This window comes from Piliocolobus tephrosceles, chromosome 8 (assembly GCF_002776525.5).
Source record: "Piliocolobus tephrosceles isolate RC106 chromosome 8, ASM277652v3, whole genome shotgun sequence".
NCBI classification, from domain to species: domain Eukaryota; kingdom Metazoa; phylum Chordata; class Mammalia; order Primates; family Cercopithecidae; genus Piliocolobus; species Piliocolobus tephrosceles.
Window position 1 is genome coordinate 129,019,411 of NC_045441.1, and position 24,125 is coordinate 129,043,535.

The 24,125-nt window shown below is 42.2% G+C and overlaps 1 protein-coding gene across 7 annotated transcripts in view; it reads left to right on the forward strand.

The window, feature by feature from the left end:
* The window catches only part of TBXAS1 (thromboxane A synthase 1), a 178,574-nt gene that overhangs the window by 35,842 nt on the left and 118,607 nt on the right, over positions 1-24,125 (forward strand). For all 7 annotated transcript variants that reach the window (XR_002724959.1, XR_002724960.3, XM_023184859.1 and 4 more), the window contains exons 2-3: positions 8,157-8,250; positions 11,448-11,500. Coding sequence is in view for 5 of the 7 variants with exons in the window: in XM_023184859.1 (XP_023040627.1) it covers positions 8,157-8,250; positions 11,448-11,500 (147 nt within the window). In the remaining 2 variants the exon portion in view is untranslated. The remainder of the gene's footprint in view (positions 1-8,156; positions 8,251-11,447; positions 11,501-24,125) is intronic.

A 24,125-nucleotide genomic window follows, 5' to 3' on the forward strand; every position in this document is an offset into this window, starting at 1 on the left:
CTCTTCTGTGCACAAAATCTTAAGTGTTACTGAAGGACAGAGAGAATAAAATCAACAGAGAGATACAACACATTCATAGATGAGACAAATTGATGTTGTAATAATGTTGGTATGTTCTAAATTAAGGTATAAATGTAATGCAGTTCCAAAAAAATCCAAATAGCATTTTTTCATCAAATCGGACTAATTCTAAAACTAATATGAAAATGTAAGTTATAAAAATGTATTTTATGGTAAAAGGAATTTGAGTAAGAGAAAAAAAGACAAAAAAAGAGAATAAAAAGAAGAAATCTATAAAAAAGAGAAAAAAACTCTGTGTTTTAGAGTTGTAATAATTAAAATAGTGAAACATTAACATAAGCTAGATAAATGGATCAGAATAGATCCAAGCCCCTATACTACTAAGGAGCACGATAGAAGTGACATTATAAATCAGTAGGAAAAAGGGAGCAGTGCAGCAGGCACACTGTCCCTTTGCCAACCCCTTGGAGGGATGTAATCGGCTGTGGGACAAGATTATTTTACCAGGGTCCCACTGAGATCCCAAATCTGTTGAGCCACCTCTCATTGTAGGATCTGGCTCAACACACCCTCTGATGACTGATTTGTCTTCTCAAGTACCTGGAAAGGAGGTACTCTAAGAAGGAGATGTCCGATTCTTATTGCTTGGAAAAAAATACTCACCATTATAAATTTGTAAACAAACAGTCTTGTTTGCAAGTTGTATTTTAGGAGCTAGCCTAGCTACTACTGACATGTGAGTGAGTGAGTGTGCATCAGATGATTTCCAACCTTGAGGGCAAACTGAGACCGAGGTCTTAAGGGAATGGAGAGGGGGCTGAACATGAGGATGAGGATGCCAGGGTGGACATGAAGTGCTAAAAGGGAAACTGAGAAGATCTCATGTGTAAAGTCTGTATTGCACCATTCCCCCCGCCCACCCCCGCAGGAACATCTGCCTTGAGGCATGATTTAAGTAGTTTCAATCCTTACAGTTTCTCTGGTTGTGGGTGTGGGTGAGAAATGGGACAAGGATAAAGGGAATGGAATTTACAGTCAACTAACAAGGCTGTGGTTAGCTATTACCTAAGTCAGTGAAAACTATTCAGATTTATCTGCTTATCTTCCTCTTCACACCCAGATATGTGCGTGAAGTCAGCTTGCAGTCACCTATCAGTGATTGCTCATTTTCCAACTAATTTTTTAATCAGTTAGTGCAGCATAATTCTGCCTGCCACCTAGATAAACCATACTGTGGGAATGAGAAGGAGGGAGGAGGAGGAGGAGGAGAGGAGGAGGAGAGGAAAGAAGGAAGGAAGGAAGGATTGAAGGAAGGAAGGAAGGAAGGAAGGAAGGATTGAAGGAAGGAAGGAAGGAAGGAGGGAAGGAGGGAAGGAACAAAGGGAGAGAGGGAAGGAAGGAAAGGAGGGAAGGAGGGAAGGAAGTTAGTTAATAATGTCAAAGTTGAGAAATATTTTTGAGAATGAGAAAGAAATGATAGGAAAATGTGTTTTCTCTCTCTAGTAAGGAAATAGATACAGCCATCAAAATACATTGATGTAGCTACCAAATTAGAAAAAAGTTTTATGAGAGCATTTGGTGCAAAGGATACACCGACAGTAGGACTAGCTGGGACATACTTTATGGAAAGCAATTAGATATTACATACCAGTGTTTAAAACCAGTGACTCATGGATCGCAGGTCAAGAAAATCTTCATGCACAAAGTGTGGGAAAACCTTGATGCACAGAAATGCTAACTGTAGCAGCATAACTCAAAGTAGCTAAAATATAGAAAACACCCTAAGTATTGGACAATAAGAATGGCTTAGTAAATTATAATATGCCTATAAGAGCATTCTTAAGCAGCCATAAAAATGATATTTATAAAGGATTAATAACATGGAGATGTTTTTCCTTGTGTTAAATGAAAAAGGTAGAAATCTGGATAAACAGAAAGAGAAATAAGCCAGGCACAGTGGCTCTTGACAATAATCTTGGCACTTTGGGAGGCTGAGGCAGGCAGATCACTTGAGCCCAGGAGTTTGAGACCAGTCTGGGCAACACAGTGAGACCCTGTTTCTACAAAAAAAAAAAAAAAAAAAAAAAATCAGCCACATGTGGTTGCGCACACCTGTAGTCCTAGCTACTTGGGAGGCTGTGGTGGGAGTATCATTTGAGCCTGAGAGGTAGAAGCTGCAGTGAACTGAAATCACACCACTGCATTCCAGCCTGGGCAATAGAGTGAGACTGCTAAAAAAAAAAAAAAAGAAAGAAAAAGAAAAAGAAAAAAAATAGAGATATAGGAAAAATATATAGAGAGAATGTAATAGCAAACATATAAAAAATACACAGAGAAAAAAAAACCGAGAGAGTGACAACAGAAAGAGAGTAGGCTTTCTCCCTGACAGTTCTAGCTTTTGTGTTCAAATTTCTGTGAAGCACTTCAAAATGTGTCTTGGAAAGCCAGCAAACCTCACCCTCTGCTTCCATTTCTTAACAAAACCTTTTGAAAAGCCATCAATTTAAGGATCTATTTCTAATAAAGCTTCTGATGTGGCCATGATGTGTAATGGAATTGCTGGCAAAGCCCACGAGGGCCATGCATGTTGAAACCATAGAGTAACCATGACAAAGGGCTTCTCTTCTCCAAAGTTCAGGACAGTGGGTAACCTGGCACCGCTGGGCTTCACCTGTTCTAGGAGCATCACAATTTTTTACCCCCGGAGAAGCGCTGTTTGCCAAGGGAACCTTTCACCATTTCAAATACATCTACTGAAGTTTTTGAAAGCAGTGCACCAAGTAGGAATTCTTTGGTAGTGACAGTGAGGATGTAATGACCAAACGGAGGCCCTGGCTATACCCTTCTCCCGCACAATTCAGGAGAAGCCAATTCCTGGAGGAAGATAATTTCTGTTTTCTTTTGTTCCAAACCTCAATCAGTTTGATCATCTCCTTAATATGTGATTCATCAAAATACCCCTAATTTATCAGGAGTGGCTTCTTTGGCTAAACAATGGGCTAAGCACCCGTGTTGAATCTATCAAGAGAAGGTTTTAGGCGGGGTGCAGTGGTTCCCGCCTGTAATCCCCACACTTTGGAAGACCAAGACAGACGGATCACCTGAGGTCAGGAGTTCAAGACCAGCCTGTCCAACATGGTGAAACCCTGTCTCTACTAAAAATACAAAAATTAGCCTGGCATGGTCATGGGTGCCTGTAATCCTGGCTACTCGGGAGGCTGAGGCAAGGGAATTGCTTGAGCGCAGGAAGAGGAGGTTGCAGTGAACTGAGATTGTGCCACTGCACTCCAGCCTGGGTGGACTGGAGTGAGACTGTGCCTCAAAAATAAATAATAAATAAATAAATAAAGAGAAGGCCGAGGAAGATAAAATACAGGAAATTTTCCAGCTTTACAAATTGAACCTGATTTTGGAAATGATCCAGTGGCCCGATTTATTTTGAGAATGGATAGTAAGTTGTGCTGCTGGCACTGCAGTATTTGTGTCCTGTAGCATTTAATGACCTCTATCGTTGTGAAAATAAAACCAAAAGATGCTGTCTGAAGCTATATATACTTTACGTTGCCATTTTCCAACTTAAGTATCCTTGATGTAAACAATGACAGGTATCCATAACCATAATTGTGGGATACATTTGCATTGATTCACATCAAAGGAAACCCATTGTAAACATCAGAACATGGTGACTGCCTGATCATTGCATATTACCTGCTTTACACAGTAGCATCCCTGGCCACCTGCACTTTTTAAATTGGCACAGGACTTAATGACACAATTTGGCCTAAAAGGATTTCTTTTTTACAATGACAATTGTTAAAGTGACAGGAAGATATTTAAAAACAACTTTTCATTGACCCTGTAAGACTCACGCATAGGTGTCCCTAGTGTACCACTTACCTAGGGCTGCCATATCAAAGTACTACAAACTGAGCGGCTGAAAACTCCAGAATTTATTTATTTATTTATTTATTCATTTTTTTGAGATGGGGTTTTGCTCTGTCACCCAGGCTGGAGTGTACTGGCACAAAAATGGCTCACTGCAGCCTCAAACTCCTGGGCTCAAGTGATCCTCCTATCCCAGCCTTCCAAGTAGCTGGGAATATAGGTCTGCGCCACCACACCTGGCTAATTTTTTTTTTTTTTTTTTTTTTCTGAGGGGCGGGGTCTTGCTTCATCGTCCTGGCTGGAGTGCAGTGACACAATCTTGGCTCACCACAACTTCCACTTCCTGGGTTCAAGCAATTCTTTTTTTTTTTTTTTTTTTTTTTTTTTTTTTTTTTTTTGCGGCAGAGTCTCGCTCTGTCACCCTGACTGGAGTGCAGTGGCCGGATCTCAGCTGCTCACTGCAAGCTCCGCCTCCCGGGTTTACGCCGTTCTCCTGCCTCAGCCTCCAGAGCAGCTGGGACTACAGGCGCCCGCCACCTCGCCCGGCTAGTTTTTGTATTTTTAGTAGAGACAGGGTTTCACCGTGTTAGCCAGGATGGTCTCGATCTCCTGACCTCGTGATCCGCCCGTCTCGGCCTCCCAAAGTGCTGGGATTACAGGCTTGAGCCACCGCGCCCGGCCTGTTCTTATGCCTTAACCTCTTGAGTAGCTGGGATTACAAGCACGCACCACCATGCCCGGTTAATTTTTCTATTTTTTTTTTTTTTTTTTTTTTTTAGTAGAGACGAGGTTTTGCCATGTTGGCCAGGCTGATCTCAAACTCCTGACTTCAAGTGATCGACCTGCCTCGGCCTCCCGAAGTGCTGGGATTACAGGCATGAGCCCCACGACCAGGCTCACTCAGCTAATTTTTTTTATGCTTTGTAGAGATGAGGGTCTTGCTGTGTTGCCCAGGCTGGTCTCAAACTCCTGGGCTCAAACAATTGTCCTACCATGGCCTTCCAAAGTGCTAGTTTTATAGGCATGGGCCACAATACCTAGACCACCAGCAATGTATTGTTTCACAGTTCTGGGCCAGAAGCCTGAAATTGAGGTGTCTACAGGGCTATGTTCCCTAGGAAATCTATAGGGGAGAATCCTTCCTTGCCTCTTCCTAGTTTCTCTAGTTTCTAGTGGTTTGCTGATTATCTTGGACACACCTTGGCTTGCAGTGGCCTGACACCTCTCCCTGCTTTCGTAGTCACTCAGCACTTTCCTGTGAATCTCTGTTTTCACATGGCCATCTTCTCATAAGGACACCAGTCATACTGGATTGAGGGGCCTCTGTACTTCAGTATGACTTTATTTTATTTATTTATTTTTTTTGAGACAGAGTCTCACTCTGTCGCCCAGGCTGGAGTGCAGTGGTGCAATCTTGGCTCACTGCAACCTCCTCCTCCCAGGTTCAAGAGATTCTCTTACCTTAGCCTCCCGAGTTGCTAGGATTACAAGCATGCAACACTACACCTGGTTAATTTTTTGCATTTTTAGTGAGATGGGGTTTCACCATGTTGGCTAGGCTGGTCTTGAGCTCCTGGCCTCAAGTGATCTGCCTGCCTCAGCCTCCCAAAATGCTGGGATTATAGGCGTCAGCTGCCATGCCCAGCCTATATGACTTCATCTTAACCAATTACATTTGCAGTGACCCTATTTCCAAGTAAGGTCACATTCTGAGATTAGGCCTTCTGAAGGTTAGAACTTCAACTTACCTTTTTGATGGTGATACAATTCAACCCACTACACCTGGGGTTCATGGATTTTGGGTTAAGAACATGTTGAGACAGTCTGAGGGCAGCCAAGGGACCCTGAGACCAGAGGGTATGAAACAAGAGTACAGCGAAGGAAATGGTAGCAAGACAAATGGAAACCATTTTGCTATTTCGCCCATAAATTTGGTGGCAATGATCTCTCCCTGCAGATTTGGGCCCGCAGGGACTTGAGTTACTGATGGCAATATTTGGCCAGTTTCCAGTTGAAGATGCTCAAGTTCCAGATTTGAGTCGAGGCTACAAATGCTCAAGTTCCAGATTTGAGTCGAGGCTACAAATGCTCAAGTTCCAGATTTGAGTCAAGGCTACAAAGGGAAGTTTGTGGTGGTGTCCAGGACACTCTCTCCTGACGCCATATGTTTGAAAATGTCTGAATTTTGTGCATAGACACACTAGCAGTATTTTCATAAGTGGAGTTACATAATTAGGGCATGGACTTGCATAATAATTAGCATGTGTAATTAGGCACAGACTTCTTGTCCTTTAGACAATCAAGACATCTAATTACAAAATTAAGATGTAATTATGTGGTCCAAGGTCTACATCTTTTTTTCTACCCATTAGAGATTACATTTAGAAAATAATTCAAAAAAAGTTGATGAAGAAATGAACATAGACATTGACTTGAGGATGTTAAAGAAAGTGTTAAGTGGGCTGGTAAGTTGCCTTTGGTCCTTCCTCTCAGTTGTAAGGGGAATTATTTAAAACATTATAGTTCACTTGAAAGAATAACTTTTACCAACTGTGCTGTCAACCTTCGGTACTCACACTAATGAAGAGGAGTGTTGGTATGACTAATCCATGGCGTTCACGTGTGGCTCTTGAGTGTGGTTTGTAATCACACTTGAACATGGACCTAAATGTGATGTACTGGGAATTCACTCAAATCCATTAATGGAGCCATCCGGTGGAAATCTTAAGATAGCTTGGGATAGAGGACATACTGCCTTCTTGTTCTGCCCTGGTTCTCCTTTGTGACCACTTTAAAAATCGACTCATTGGCCAGGTGTAGTGGCTTATGCCTTTAATCCCAGCACTTTGGGAAGCCAAGGCAGGAGGATCGCTTGAGGCCAGGAGTTAAGACCAACCTGGGCAATATAGAGAGACCCTGTCTCTACAAAGAATCTGAAATACTAGTTGAGAGTGGTGGCACATACCTGTAGTCCCAGCTACTTGGGAGGTTGAGGCAGGAGAATCACTTGAGTCCAGGAGTTTTAGGCTGCAGTGAGCCTCCACTGCACTCCAGCTTGGGTGACAGAAAGAGACCCTGTCTCTAAAGAAATAAATAGCACACTGTTCAGAATAATGCAAACCAGCGTTTAAGCTGTGTTTCCTTTCCCTGAATATTTGAGTATTTTTATTTTAAGTACCCCTTATTGACTTCAGGTGGGAAAGATCAAAGAATATAGCAAATACTCTGTCCTTCGAAAAAGAGTGATTCTTATAGCAGTAATAGCTGAGTTTCAATACACACAGAAAGCTAGATTGTACTGATCGTCTCCATGTTTTTCCTTGCCCTTAAATTGTGATTTGACTGATCTCTGCATGATGCTAAACAACCAGTTTGACTCATTAATTTTGCTGAACTAACTGAACTTTTGACCTAATTGGCTGCTGGTTAGGGATCAGAGCCATATGTGCAGGTTTTTCTAAGCCAGTTCTGACTTTAACTGTGTTATCCCTCTGTTCCTATAAACTGTTGAAATACCGTAGTAATTCCCATGTTTTGACAGCCACACGCTCTTCTCAGACTGCTGCTTTCTCCTGGAAAGTGGCACAGAAATCTGTCGGACCACGCTTCCTGATTTTTGGTTAAGAAAATATGCTTCCCATATGGTTGCAGGCCGAGAAAACAAAGACTTAAAGAGGTTGTAAGCGTTTGGTGATAGGTCTTCTCCTCATGGCGCCTTCCCTCCGTTCCTATTTTTCATATTCTCTATAAGGCCAGGGAATGTGGTGAGGGACAAATTATGTGGGTGGCAGGGAGGGGTTAGTCTTGACCATGAAAATACCCACATTTGCACAGGGAGCTTTTGCTGTTCTTAGTTGTTTTTTTTTTTACCTTGCCTTCTGAGCAATTGCTCATGATAGATTTAGAGGCAAAGGAAAGGAACTGGAGAGAGGGGCATTTTAAAAACAATTTATTAAGAGGAATTCTAGGTCAGAGATGGGCAGTTGGACCACATCATCTGTAAGCCATCTCCAGCTCAGAGGCTTCAGGATTCCTTGATTTCCAGCCGGTCACTCAACAGGAGGTTGACTGGACTCCTATTCTACTCACTCAACTCTAGGCCTCTAATTTTTCATTTCTTAGATGTGGTGACTGGAAACCTATTCTTTTACCTTTACTTCCAGAGATCTCAGTACTTCCAGTTCCTAATAGAGCCTAAAGCATGAATGCAACTTCATCTCTCAGCTTTTGAAATCTGCTTTTCCCTCCAGGTACTCCACGTCAGCATTCTCAAGACTGGAGAAGTTAGGCCTCAGACATCCCAAGCCTTCTCCTTTTATTGGAAATTTGATGTTTTTCCGCCAGGTAAGCGCTGTCTTCCATTGGCTTCCATCATAAAATATGCTAAGGGCCGGGCATGGTGGCTCATGCCTGTAATCCCAGCACTTTGGGAGACCGAGGCGTGTGGATCGCCTGAGGTCAGGAGTTCGAGACCAGTCTGACCAACATGGTGAAACCCCATCTCTACTAAATACAAAAAATCAGCTGGGCCTGGTGGCACATGCCTGTAATCCCAGCTACTTGGGAGGCTGAGACAGGAGAATCACTTGAACCCGGGAAGTGGATGTTGCAATGAGCCAAGATTGCCCCATTGTACTTTAGCCTAGGCAACAAGGCGAAAATCCATCTCAAAAAATAAAATAAAATAAAATAAAATACGCTGAGCCCGGGACAGGCTTTCTGCATGAAACGTTGGTCTTGTCCAGGTCCCCACACCTTGAGTGGTAAAGGTATTCTGTGATGCCATGATCCCTCCTCTACTAATATGAATTGTTATGTGATGGCAAGAATCTATCTCTTATCACTATCAATATGTATTGAGTCCTGTCATCCATTCACTTACCCATTTCCCCCAAATACCATGTATTGCGTGTCTAAATACACAGACCCTAGAGTGTAGAAGAAGAGATTACTTGTGGCCTCAAGTGCACCGTCAAATGATGGCGTGCAACACCAGATGAGATACATCCTAGCACTAGATAGGGTAGTATAGACGGTAGCTGTGGTCTTCTGTCAGAGGAGAGGGTGATCTGTCAGGGCTACAATCATCCTAGGGAAATTCCTGAAGAAGGAGATCCTTCAGGGGCTGTGGACATAGAGACGAGGATACACTTGCCAGGTGGGCGGTACCATATATGTGAGTGCACCAACATAAGAATGACGGCTCAGGTTGACCAGCAGCCTGGACTGACTAGAGGCCAAATGTTAAGGTGCATTGGGCAATGTAGTTGGGTGAGAGAAAGGGGGACTAGATGCTTACAGGATAGGAAGGCAAGTGAAGAACTATTTGTGTGTTAACATTTTTGAGAAGGAGAGGGACTTTGAAATGGACAACACTCTGCAGGGAAGAAGAATATAGGTTAGTGCTGTAGAACCCAAATGTTGCTGAATCCCAGGGGTGAAGCCACAATGGCTCGGTCTAGGCAGTGAAGAGAGTGAAAAGAGATGGATAATTGGAAGCAAAACGAAGAACTCTTGTGACAAATTAGTGTAGAGAATTCAAGGCAAAGTGAGTCAAACATAAGTCTAAGCTTTGAGCCAGGGGAACGGGGAGAATGGCCATGGGTTGACAGAAATAAAACGTTGGGCGGGGGAGTGGTTCAGGGAGAAGATAAGTTTTTGCCAGAGTGACATGCCAGTGGAAATGGCCAGCAGACATTTGTAGATATAGGTCAGGACTTTATGGTCTACAGTTATTTTTTCTCACATTCGGTTTCCTCATGTGATGGCTTATTCAGATAAGTCACGGGGACACTGACTCCAGACTCAACACCAGGAGCCAGAAGACCCTGCATGGGAAGAACCACCAAGCCAAACAAAGGCAGGAAGACTAAATTTGGGACAATCCTGATAATATCTCTTCAACATCTCTAGAATTTCCCCCATCCCTACCTCCGGAAAGGCTGGTCCTTGGCACTAGATAGAAAAGAAAGCTGCTCTTTCTGTCCTTTTCTGCCCCCACCTTCTCAATTATTTCTTTTCCATTCCTTTCTGTGTCCATCACCTTTTCCATGATTTGTCATGTTGTTTCTGTCTTTCTAGTGTTTTTAAACACTTTCTCCTCTCATCTCTTTCTCTGGGGTGGGCAGTTCACAACTTTTAAGCTCACAAACAACAATCTCAATGAGGCTTCCTGTTAGCCCCTTGAAACAAGTGTGAAGAAATTTTAAAGTGTCAAGATAGAACAACAAACCAGATCGGAAAGCTAAAGAAAATGCATTTCACACATTTCTGGGGGGAAACGATCAGTTGTATTCCGCGGAGTAATTAATTTGGTATTAACATTCTGAGGAAAACAGCGTAGCTGTCGATGTGAGGAGAACGCTGTGCTCCCGCCTCTGGAGAGCCTCCACATATGCTCCTTTGCAGCCCGCCATCCTCACAGCTACAAGCCCTGCCAAGTTCTTTCTAGAACATAGTAATTTCGGTGACTATTTTTATATTCATATATGCTTTCCTTGATGTATGGCAAGCTTACACTGCAGAATTCAGTAGATTTAGTGAGAAAGGCATGTGTTTCCATGCAGGACATCCACACTTGTAACCCCCAACTTTCCACCTTCATTCCACCCCTTATGTATCCGCTGCATACTCCATTCTCACAACACAAATCTACCATTTGCCACCCCCCACCCCCACCCCAACTCGTGAGTATTTTCAGGTCTAGTCCATTCCCACCACACAGTGGATCTAGCATTTTCCACCCCTCCTTCAACCCAGCTACACTTCTTTCCCATTATAAAATGTGTCTAGCCAGGCACGGTGGCTCACACCTGTAATCCCAGCACTTTGGGAGGCCAAGGCAGGCAGATGACCTGAGGTCAGGAGTTCCAGACCAGCCTGGCCAACATGGTGAAATCCTGTCTCTACTAAAAGTACAAAAATTAGCCGTGTGTGGTGGTACATGCCTGTAATCCCAGCTACTCAAGAGGCTGAGGCAGGAGAATCGCTTGAACCTGGGAGGTGGAGGTTGCAGTGAGCCGAGATCACACCACTGCACTCCAGCCTGGGTGGCAGAGCAAAACTCTGTCTCAAAAAAAAAAAAAGTGTCTAACATTTTGTCTTATATATCTCAAACATGTTGAATTTAATTACAGTTTAACTTGAATGAATCATGATAATTCAGAATTTGTGACAATTTTGATAGACTCAGTAGAAGTTACATACAGTGGCAGTAAAAAGGGCCATATGATAATGCCAAATCAAATTTCAGAGGGCAATGTTATAGTTAAGAAAGCAAACTTTTTGAATATTTTAGCAGCAAGTATACATAAGTAGTTTAAGAACTGGTGATCTCTCCTGTCCAAGACTTTTACATGGCCATTTTTTTAAGCCGTTTGTTTATTACAATATTTCAAAGTACTTGAAAGCAATGTAACTTCCATTCTTTTTTATTGTTTCCGTAATTGTGTTCTTGCTGTTCCAGATTTTTTTCTGAATAAGTTTGAATAATTGGAATTTTGCTTAATCTTATTCTTACTATAGCGCTGTGTTTCCTTTAGGGTTTTTGGGAAAGCCAAATGGAGCTCAGAAAGCTGTATGGACCTCTGTGTGGGTAAGAAGGAAACTCAACGTTTCTATTATGTACGATATTTTGATTTTCACATGTTGAACTGATATGGAAGGCATGTTAAGATTAGGAATTTGTATGTGTTTCTATTTTCCAAAGGGCCCACAAAGAGGGTGTCCTGAAGTACAGACAAGGCTTCTAGGAAAGACCCTGGGGTTGCCCATGGGGGAACTGTGCTGGCCTGAAAGAATACCACTTTCCAGGCTTTGCAGCCTTGCTGGGCCGGGCACAGCATCATCTCCCCTTGCTGTGCTGAGGGTTGTTGCCACAGGATGTGGTGGCCCCCTTGCCTCAGAGCACAAACTGTCCAACTTGCCTTGATAGTGCGCAGCAGGTCGTATCCCATGAGCATATCTGAACCTTACTCAGACTCGGGTCCTTCAGCCCATGGGGAAAGTGTGCTGCCAGCAACATGACCGTGTAATTTATCACCTAGTCCAGTTCCCTTTTGAAAGTGAAAGGAAGTGCTATTAATAACTACCCCAGGATGACCGTGTCAACTAAGACTATCCCGGATATGCTGGGGCATATGGTCACCCTAGTTCTTGGCCGTGTAAAGTAATATAGCCCTTGTCTTTATTTTCCCTGGATTTCTCCTTTTTATGCTCCTTTGTTTCTAAAATTCCAGATTCTGGTGAGCAAACACACATTCAGACCACTTACTCTATTCAAGATTTAACAGGCTTGAATTGCATTGATTCTCAACATGTGTCTTCCCACACTGAAGTCCTAATCATTTCAGTCGGTTTTCACACAGCTTCTCTTCAGTCACTGAGCGATTTTTTTGCAGCTTTTCCTAGACCTCTGGGTCAGCGATGACTTTTGTAGGTGCATTAAAGTTCTCCTGTGTTGCTGATGTACATTCCAATGGGCTCCAGTGATTTGGGGGTCCTGTCTCCATAGGATTCGTGATGTCTGTTCTCCTGATACCTGTGTTTGAAAGGGATTGGCTTGTCCTCTTTAGGGAAATGGCCCCACCTAGGAGGCCCATAGTTTTGGTCAAGTTCTTCTACCTACTTTTTGGTTTGCTATGTGGCCCTGAAAAAGTAACAAATTAAGATGTTAAGATGCTCTCTGTATTAGTCATTGCTGCATAATAGACTACCCCAAAACTCAGTGACATAAGCAACAATTTATGATTTATCATGTGTCTAAGGGTCAGCTGGAGTTGGCTGGCCTAAGCTGCACTTGGCTGGTTGGCTCTGCTGGACTTCTGGGTGTATCTGCTGGGGAGGTCTCATGTAGGGCACCAAAGCTCTGCATGTCTCTCATCCTCCTTGGAAGTGTAAGCTCGGCTGGCAGGTTCTCATGGTAAAGGCAAAGACTCAAGAGAGGAAGCCTGATGGTGCAAGAACATTATACATTTCTGCTGCATCATTTCAGCTTATATCCTATTAGTCAAACCAAGTCACATGGCTAAACCCAAGATGTGGGTAGGAGGGCACTGTGGCCACTTTGAAGCCAAAGCAAGACATCTGGCCCAGTCTGACACTCATGGAGCAGGGAGGTGTACTCCTCGGAAGGATGAGTGGGGAGGCAAGGCATGTCTTTAAATAACAAGCAGCCCTACTGCACTCCCGAAGATCTCTTTCAACTTGGCCTTCACTTACTTTTTTTTTTTTTTTTTTTTTTTTGAGACGGAGTCTGGCTCTGTCGCCCAGGCTGGAGTGCAGTGGCCCGATCTCAGCTCGCTGCAAGCTCCGCCTCCCAGGTTCCCGCCATTCTCCTGCCTCAGCTTCCCGAGTAGCTGGGACTACAGGCGCCCGCCACCTCGCCCGGCTAGTTTTTTGTATTGTTAGTAGAGACGGGGTTTCACCGTGTTAGCCAGGATGGTCTCGATCTCCTGACCTCATGATCCGCCCGCCTCGGCCTCCCAAAGTGCTGGGATTACAGGCTTGAGCCACCGCGCCCGGCCTACTTTTTAATTTTTACTTTTTAGTGCATAGCTTCTTGCTTTCAGTGTGATAGGTGCTCGATAAAGGCTGAAGAGAGGGAACTGTCTACCTTTCTCTTACCGTTGCGTGGTTCTATTGCTTTTTTGTTTTGTTGTTGTTGTTTGGTTGGTTTTTTTTGTTGTTGTTATTAGTTTGTTTGTTTGTTTTTGAGATGGAGTCTTGCTCTGTCACTCAGGCTGGAGTGCAGTGGTGCGATCTTGGCTCACTGCAACCTCCACCTCCTGAGCTCAAGCAATGTTCTTGCCTCAGCCTCCCGGACAGCTGGGATTACAGGCACCGGCCACCATGCCTGGCTAATTTTTGTATTTTTAGTAGAGACGGGGTTTCGCCATGTTGGCCGGGTTAGTCTCAAACTCCTGACCTCAAGTGACCCGCCCATCTTGGCCTCCCAAAGTGCTGGGATTACAGCATGAGCCACCGCACCCGGCCTATTGCTTTTTAAAGCTTCTCATTCCAGCTCTTTCTTTCCAACAGTCTCTTTCTGCAGCTGACTTGGCAATGACTTGGAGACTGTCTCATGTGCTTCTGAGACACAGCACTGACTCAGAATGACGGTGCCTTCACCAGAATCAGAAAAAGTCCTGACCGAGTTTGAATTCTAGGAACCACTTTTCTTGAGTGCTTCTTGTACAGATATCCAAAGTAGAGCCTTTGGGTATTTAAAAATAATTTTTAAATGCCAGATGAAGAGTTTAAAGGGCACTGTATGAACCAGTTGTGTTTGTGTGTGTGTATGAGAGACAGAGAGAGAGAGAGAGAGAAGGAGTGAAAAAGAGACAGAAGGAGAGAAAGAGAAAATGACAGGGAGAGAGAAAGAGACAGAGAAAAGGAGAGAGAGAGACAGAGAGAGAGAGAGAAAGAGAGAGAGAGGAGAGAGAGGTGGAGCGAACTGGTTTCCTTGACAACAGGATATCCAATCAACTTTTTCCTCCAACTTTAACTAAGTTAACACAATTTATCCTTTTCATTTCAAGAAAACCTAAATCATAGGGAATGATTTCAAATGAGGTTATAGAGATCAAAATTGCAGTAGCATCTCCATCCTTTGTTCCCACTTCTAATGAAAAGGAAAAAAGAAAGGTGATGGCATAATTTCTTCCTATAAAGCTATCAACTTTCCTCCTTTGGAAAAAAAAGATGAGCCATAAAACGCTGACTTCTTTTTAAATGTGTCTGCTCCCAGATTTAGAGGCAATATGGTGGCGGTGTAAACATGAAAGGGTTGAACCAGTCTAAGTCGAATGTCTTTTCTAACTCTAAATAGTATTTTCTTACTGCTTAAATTTTATCAACATAGTTTCACTGATTGGGAATGGACTATGCTCAATGAACAACAAAGACCCTTTGGCAGAGAACAATTTAATTTAAATTACATTAGTTTTTAGGCTACCTTTATTACTAGGAAGTATAATCAATCCCAGTTTGATCCTCTTAAAAACTGAAATAATAGATTGATTCATCATTTGACAAGTGAAATGCCACACTACACTGTTGATGTCATGTAGAGATGCATAGGGCCTTTAGATGACAGCTTGGCACTGAATGTTGGGAGAAAAATGGGCAGGGCAAATCTCACTGCTCTAGACTGGAAAGCCAATATGATGACAATGTATACTTATTATCTGGTTGTCACCCTAGCAGCTCAGAGTCTGAGGCTCAAAACTGGAAACTGACCCCTTACTCTATCCCCTCCCCCACTCCCTGCCATGGGGATAATAGGGCTGGAGAAGGTTTCCATCAAGATGGGCAGATAACATCGATGCTTATCGTTACCACCAACACTGCCACCACCACCACCATCACCACCACCATCATCAAGAACAAAATATCTTCACCAAGTGTCTACTTATGTAGCCTGCTTTGCCAGGTTCTGTGTAAATAAAACTACACACGGTGTCTCTGCCTTCTCTGAACTTGAATGTAGGAGGACTGGCGTGGATACCTATACAGCTATTAGTCGTGGGGGTACCTGATAAAAAAACTCTCCTGAATTGCACAGCAGCCTGGCCACATAACACAAAGAAGGCAAGGCTTTATTGCTTTGGATAACCTTCATTGATTAATGATTACTTGTTATCTCCTTCAGGCTGAGAATGAGCCCCAAGTTGGATTTATATTCCTTAGCAAACTCTGTAAGAACAGAATCAACCTTATTGTCATACATTGGTGATTGAATATGGTTTATATGCAATATATATCAATATTGAATATAAACATATATTGATATATATTCAATATATCCTGTTTGGACAGAGATTCTATCCCCTCCAATTTGTAGCTGGACTTTGTAACCCAGTAGATGATAAGCCTTTATTAATTACTTATAGTTAAGTAAGAATAAATACTTACACAGCACCCTAAGTTTAGATCATTAGCAACTCCTAAAGGCCCCCATTCAAAGCTCCTTTTCCCTTTATTTCATTGTTTTGTGTGTGTGTGTGTGTGTGTGTGTGTGTTGTTTTGTTTTGTTTTGTTTTGATTTTTTGAGGCAGAATCTTGCTCTGTCATGCAGGCTGGAGTGCAGTGGCATGATCTCAGCTCATGGCAACCTCCACCTGTCAGGTTCAAATGATTCTCTGGTGCCTCAGCCCATGAAGTTGCTGGGATTGTAGGCATGTGCCACCATGCCCAGCAAATTTTTGTATTTTTAGTAGAGACAGGGCTTCACCATGTTGGCCAGGCTGGTCTCAAACTCCCGACCTCAAGTGATCCACCTGCCTCGGCCTCCCAAAATGTTGGAATTACAGGCGTGAGTCAACATATCCAGCCTATTCGATTGTCTTTTAAATGCTCACTCTATTGTTCTACTTTCACTTAGCCTCATCCCCATTTCTTCTTCCCCCCACATCACTTTAGTTTTTATCTTGGCTCCCTCTTGTTGAACTTGACTTTCACACTTTCTGGCATCCATCACCTATGCCGCTCCATTTTGGTAAGTGGCACCTGCGTTCCTGGATCCCTTCATGATGCCGGCATTGTTGCATAACCTCATATACTCCCATCGGAGCATCACGTTGTAGATAATAGATAAGCATGAACTTTGTTCAGAATTCATAAAGTACAAATGAATATAAGAAAAAAGTACACTTGCTCCCACCCTAGGGCCCAGCTGCTCCTTCACAGAGGCAACCTCTGTTAAACATTTCTTTATAGTCAAATGGATCATATATAATACATGCTGTTCCTTACCTTGCTTTGTTCATTACTGGTATTTAGGAAATTGTCCCATTTTGCTTCATTCATTCCTGTTAAATTATGTAGTATTTGTAAGGATTTCCTTGTATGAATGTATCCTAATTTTTAAAACAAGTTCTCAATTGATAAACATCTCTTACTTTTACAAACACCATTGCAGTGAAGATTTTCATATACACATCATAGATGTCTGGGGTTAGCATGCAAGATAAATTCCTAGAAATGGAATTATTAGGTCAAAGATGGTCTATGTTTTTAATTTTGATAAATATGACCAAATTGTTCTCTCTAGGGATTATATCAGTTTAGACTCCCATAAATATGCATATGTTCCTTCCATACTTGTCACTAAAATGTGTGGTCACAATTTTAAATCTGTACCATTTGATGGTATATTGCTGCAATTTCAAGGTGCATTTCTCTAATTATGAGCAAGTTTGAGTATCTTTTCCTATGTTTAAAATGCAGTGTATTTTGTTTTATGAGGGATCCTTTGCCACTTCTCTGTTGGGTTATTGATCTTTTCCCACTTTATTTGTAGAAGCTCTTTGCATATTAAAGAAAGTAGCCTTTAATATGCCTTAAATATTTTCTCCTCTTTATCATTGTCTTTGACTTTGCTTATTATATATTTCTTCCAATCAGAAAACATTTGTTTCTGTGTTGTTGACTTTAATTGATTTTAGCAGTGTCTACATTTTGTATCTTACTCAGAAAGGTTTTCTCCACCAAGGATATTTTTTCACAAACTTTTTTCCTAGTTTTTTAAATTGTATTTTTAAAACATAGAATGTTTGACATATCAGGAATTTGTTTGGAAGATGGAGTTAGGGACACACCCTTTTTTCCCCCCAGAGGATAGAGTTCCATCTGAAAATTCATCCTTTTCCAATTGATTTGAAATGTCACTTTTATCGTTTATTAATTCCTAGGTGTATTTCTGACTTCTCTGTTCTGTTGTACTGCTTAATCACAAGCCAGGGCTGCACTGAATATCCTCATTTGGATGTCACGCTTGTAGCTTCCTGTACCTAGCTGTGGTAGGGTGTTCTAAGAACATCTTTGTAATATCAAAGCCTGAAGCAATCTATCTCCCAAGGAACCTTAGGTCCCGTACTGAAAAAAAAAAAATCAATTTAGCAAATAAATAAGCCTTTGGTACAAAGGGCCCGACACTTAGCTTCAAAGTTCACACCACAGGAGGGGGAGGTGTCTCATATGCCTCCAAGTTGGAGGTTTTTAGCACCATTTTTTAAATTTAATTAGCTAGCATGCATGAACTAATAGCACCTTGTCACCAGGCAGTGAGGAAGTTGAGAACTTTGGGATACATAAGGAAAAGCATGTGGCATCAGCAATCAAAATAACAAGGTCGTTTCAATACTTTTTAAAGCTCAGCTTCCATGCTGCCATCCATTAGGAGAGCTTGTGTTCCGGAAGTGACTAAGGTGTGAACACTTTTCATGTAATTGCTCTTAACCATCATGTTTATGTACTATTTAGATGAGGTTGAAGAACAGCATAGAGATGGTTTACTTTAATACTGGCAGATGGCCATGTCATCCACTGTGGGAGGTTTCCTGGCCTACCACTGTGGATCAAGAACCACAGGAGTAGAAGGGCTCTGAAAGACTCATTTGTTGGACGTGCTTGATCTTTGACTTAGAAATTATGAGACGTCTGAATTCACTGGGCTTGAAAACGTGGCTGAGGACAGGGTAGGGTAGAAACTATTGCTGATTTGTCCAAGAAAAGACAAGTATTTAGACTCAAATTGGGCAGCTGACACCTAGAGATGGCACTTGTTTTTAAACTGGACTGAGCTCAGTAGAATCGTAGATGTTGAAGAATGGTGGAAATTAAGCCACCGTTGCATAAGAGCATCCCAGACACTGATGCTAAGGAGTCAAACTTTAGGTTTTTGCAGCTGATATAAAGTGCAAGCCTCAGTATGAGGCTCATTTACTAAATGTTTGACCCAAAAATGTGGCTCAATTCTGAGAGGAATTGATGAAAATGAAAATATACTATGATCATTGAGAAAACACAATAGCCTTGAAACAGTGGCATTAAGCACAGAAGTCCTGAATTATCCTAACATCTCTGGCCATGAGGCCAAACTGTGGGCAATATTTGGGTCCCCTAGCTTGGTGAAAGCTGGCTTTCATGAAAGCATGGAAAGCAAAGTTGTGCATCGCAGTTCCCAATAATGTGAATCTGAAAGCAAAATTCACGTGAGACCATCATGATGGTGTGCGGGTCATAATTATTGAGCATCATTCAGTGAGTGAAATATCAATATTCTCACTGGTCAAAATAGCTTAATCATGAACACTAAACCTGTAAGAGCACATTTTTTAAATGACTGGAATTCACTAAACTGCATTATTGCATTTTAGGGGGCCATTATTCTCTAAAAGTGAATGCCCCGATTTAGTGTGCTGATGTTTTAGGAGGCCTTGGAGAATAGGAGGAAAGTTGTCCACAGGACAGCTATCACCAAGCCAAGCACTCTGCCCAATAGGTGGAATTATCAAAGGAACAGTTGTCCAAAGATAAGTGGCTTAGACCAAAAAGATGCAGGAATTTGATTTGAGTCCCACTTTTCTTGAATGAACCATTCATAGATTCTTCACCTGCTACCAGCATGATCTCGTTGTACCAAATAGTGTATTGCTACAAAACTTCCTTGCTTTCTTATAATTTAAGACCACCTTCTTTCCTAGTCTTGATTCAAAGACCCTTCTGAAGTTTATCTAATTTTCTGGACTTCTGACTTCTTGTTTCAGCCCATTTATTTTATACCAGTTCATTTCCCCCATCCTCTTTTTTTTTTTTTTTTTTTAACGGAATCTCGCTCTGTTGCCCAGGCTGGAGTGCAGTGGCGTGATCTCAGCTCACTGCAAGCTCCGCCTCAGTCTCCAGAGTAGCTGGCACTACAGGTGCCCACCACCACGCCCGAATAATTTTTTGTGTTTTTAGAGGAGATGGGATTTCACCGTGTTAGCCAGGCCCTCCATCCTCTTTCTATAACAGCATGTGCATGATGGTTGTTGCATATTTTAATGACTACTGCTGTCCAAGTCTTTGTGACCCACTCTCACAAAGATCAAGAATCTGTATTAATTCCCTCTTCTTTGGGTAGAAACATCCAACAGGCATGATAGCTTACAATAGAAATCTGCGGTCAAAATCCCAGCTTCAACTTTCTTTCTCTCTACTGCTTGTTACCTTAATGGATTTAGGCCAATCACTTCCCCCTCTCCAGCTTTAACTCTCTTAGATGTAAAAGGTGGGATTTGGACTAAGTCGGTGACTTTGACACTGTTTAATCATGAACCTCAGTAAATAATATATTAACCACATTGTTATCTGATACACATACATACACTTGAAGTAAAAGTTTTACAGAAGAATACCTTATTCACAGTATAAGAACCACTTTGATCTATTCTATTGTATTGTATTCTATCCGTAAAAAACAAAACATTTACAAGCTGGTCACAGCCCATTAAATTGATTTCATGACCACTAGTGAGTCAACATCAGCAATCTGAGAAGCAAAGGGCCAGATGATATCTGAAGTCCTTTCCAGTCATAAACTGGATGACAACAAGCCAATGACACAGTCCCTATCAGGGTGCATCAGAATATTGCTAGAGGCCCTTGTGTTTGCCTCTTTGTTGTTTAAGATTCTGACAAACCTCTGACAAAATCACTACAAGCCCACTGTTCGCCGCTGAAGCCGAATTCCAGTGGAAGCACTCCTCCTGCAGAGACCAGGCTCCCGCACCTGACTGTGGGCCCAGGCTGGGCACCTCCCACCCTATAGCACCTTCTTATTCTTTAAAATCACAAGTTCAACTATTATTGAAATTATTTCCAAGCCTTAACTCAGAATCATGCTAAGAAGCTAACACAAATATATTAATTGACCATTTAAAACATCTGTCTGTAAGATTTTTGCATTGGGTGTAAATATCTAAGTAATTGATGTGGATATCTTCTCCCAGGTAGGTGTGGCCAGCTGATTACTTATTCCCAGGGAGCTGGAGCAGCAGGAAGGAATGGTCTGGAAACTGGAAATAATCCCATTTGCCAGCGTAAGCTAGCTATGGAAAACTGACCAGGCTGTGGGTACTGAGAGAGCAGCTTCCTGCTACTTCCTGCTGTGGGTGAAGGGCAGCATTTAAAGACCAAGACGGTGCTCCCCACTCTAGCAAACACTGGCCACAGTGGACAGTCCAGGAGAGAGCTGTGCACCGGGAAGGTGTCAGCTGGACAGTAGTCAGGCATCCAGTAAAGCAGCGATGAGGCGGCTGTCAGTGGACACCAGGGCCCCACTGGTGGGTGGTTCAGGAAACTGAGAAGCCCCCAGCCCTGAGAAAGGAGTTGAGGTAGTACAGCAGGGTCTCAGTGGGGAGGGGTCTGGGGACGAATCAGGGATTGACATTCAGTTCTAAGACTCACAGCATCATGTGTGCCCAGGACTTAGAAGCCAGACCTAATCTCCGATATCAGTCAGGGAGGAAAGGTCCATTGTGGTTGGAACAGATCCATGCCAGGGAGGCATCCAGTCTCATGATGTGCGGCTGGAGGTTGTTCCTGCTTCTGGGGCCAGAGCTGGGTCTGCAGGTGAGGGACGGAGCACCTGGCTGAAAAGGAGAGAGGAGTGCAGCGGCTGGAGCGTCAGCCACAGATTTTTAATTTTGCATTCCTTGATATTCACATCCAAAATCTACCATGGAGGACTGTGTATCACGTTCAAGGTGGAAGGGAACTAACTCATTCCTCATCAGTAACTATCAAATATGGCATCAGTACCTTCTTTATTCTCTAAGTGACAGCTCTGTGCAGATGTGTTCCCAATCAATAGAATGTCTCAATTAAAGTCGCATAAAAGCTCTATTTCGAGCTAATATCTTCAAATAATAAATTCCATATTTAATTGAAGTGTACCTGCAACAAATCCAAGTTGTTCAACCCAAAATGCATAATAGAGGATGTGAAATAGTCATGAATCACTGTGACATTTGTCAAGACACTCTCCCATCTGGAAGTAGGTCCAGAAAGCACATGGCTTTATGCATATATCTTTTGTCAAGAACTTTGCACAGACAGTCTCAAAAAGTGCACACATTTACCCAATTCTTAGGACTCTTCACTCTGATTGAGAATGCAAATAGCATTCCTATTCTATGTAAAAAGAAGAATGACAAGCCATATTTGATTTTATAATTTAAAAGAAATTATTACTAAATTAGAAAGAGCAGTGAGTTCCCAATTCACCTAGAGCTTAAAGTTCCTCTTCCATCACTGTTTTGTGAGCAGAGAAACTTTTTCCAAACAAGTTCTTAGAAATCCTTGCTTGATTAAAAACCAGTTCTAAATCTTGCTACTCACACAGGGCAAAAGGTAAAGGAATCTAAATGTCTAAAACCAAATTAACTCCAGATACTAGTGTGAACTTTCAAGCAAAAAAAGTCATACACCATCACATACATGTTTGAAATTCTACTAAATTTTGAATGCTTGACGTTTGCCTTTAAACTGGAACATAGTCTTCTTTCTTTCTTTCTTAGGATCTTTAAATCTTTTAAAGTTTGGGTTGTTTACTATGCATTCCAATTACTCCTGATCAGTCTTATGTGTAACATTTCTATAGCACACAAAGTAATTCCTTAGCAAGGCCCCGCCAAGTTTTATGATGCCTGCTTGCCTAGGGCAGATAATATAAACTTAACTACGAAAATAAGTTCTTTGATTATTCTTCGCATCTCAAGACCGTGCTCCTAACAACTTCTTTCCATCTCACCCTCAAGCTGCAAGAATTTTGCAACCCACTCTATGAAGTTTTTCCACCCTGAGTAAGGCTGTCAGTTTATTGGCCTATTTATAAAGGTCTGACTCTCTGACATGTTCTCCAGGCTTCCCACATTAACCACTAAGGAGGCACTCTTTGCAGATGATTTTTTTTTTTTTTTTTTTTTTTGGCCTCAGCTTAAAAAGAAATCTATTAACCTTTGCCCGGAATCTATGGCTGGTGAATGGCTTGTCATAGCATGTTAGTTCGATGCAGTGATTGTGGTCTTCTGTGTTAAAACACCCACCAGCACCTCTTGATACTACTTGGCCTACTGGAGATGTGGGCATCCAGGATTAAATCAAAACTACTGCACTTCACAACAGGGCTGCTTCAGGAAGGAAATCCCAGGTATTCCCTGGCTTGTGCTGCCTCCATCTTTTCCATGGCTAATGTAATGCCTGGTGCCTATCCACCGTAAAGAGGCAACTGTTGAATGGCTCTTCCATTTGCCTTTGAAGATTGCTTGTAACTCTTCAAGTTCTCTTCTTCATCTCATTGCCAGACCACAGCTTGTGACTGATGATTGACATGGCCACCAGGTTCTTCCCAAAGACTCCAGCCTAAAGACTGTTAGCTGCTTCCACCAAAGGCTTAGGCTTCTCTGCTCGAGTTTCAGTTCTTTGGAGCATCCCATGAGCAAGAAGCCTCAGCTCTTTGTCCTCCTCTGCATAGGAGCCCACAAGGATGCTTTATGTCCAATCTGGAATGGATACTTAGCATCCTGAGTTCTGCCCGGCTCAAAATCCATACCTGTTCATGAGTACCAGGGCTTCAGGGCCCGAGAACCCACAGCTAACACCCACAGGAGAAAGGTTTCATATGAGTAGATGGGATGGGTTTTCATGCCTCTACAACCTGGCCGGCAGGAGGAACACTGTGACCCACGGTTTCAGAACTGATGGTCTCCCACTTCTCGGTTAGATCTAGGCATTGAGAATAACATGAAGGACTTTTGGTTGGAGGACATTATTTTTATTGTGTTAAAATACACATAACATAAAATATGCTATCCTATTTGTCATTGTATAGGTCAGTTACATTAAGTACCTTCACATTGTTGTGCAGCTATCATTATCGTTCACATCCAGAATCTTCTTCATCTTGCAAAGCTGAAACTTTGTCCTCATTAAGCATTAACTCTCCATTCCCTCCTCCCCCAGGCCCTGACAACCACCATTTTACCTTCTGCCTCTACGAATTTGACTACTCTAAGTACCTCAGTAAAATGGAATCATGTGGTATTTTTCCTTTTGTAACTGGTTTATTTCACTTAACATAATATCCTCAAGGTTGATCATGTTGTAGCACATGGGAGAACTACTGCCTTTTTAAGGCTAAGTAATATTCCATTGTAAGCATATTCTGCCTTTTGTTTATTTATTTGTTTGTAGATGGCGGAGCTACTGTGAATAATGTTACTTGAATATGGATGTGCAAATACCTCTTTGAGACCCTGCTTTTAGTTCTTTTGGGTATATATGCAGAGGTGGAATTTCCAGATCACAGAGTAAATCTATTTTTAGCTTTTTGAAGACCATGATACTGTTTTCCATAGTGACCATATACCATTTCACCTCTGGAGTACATTTTATAG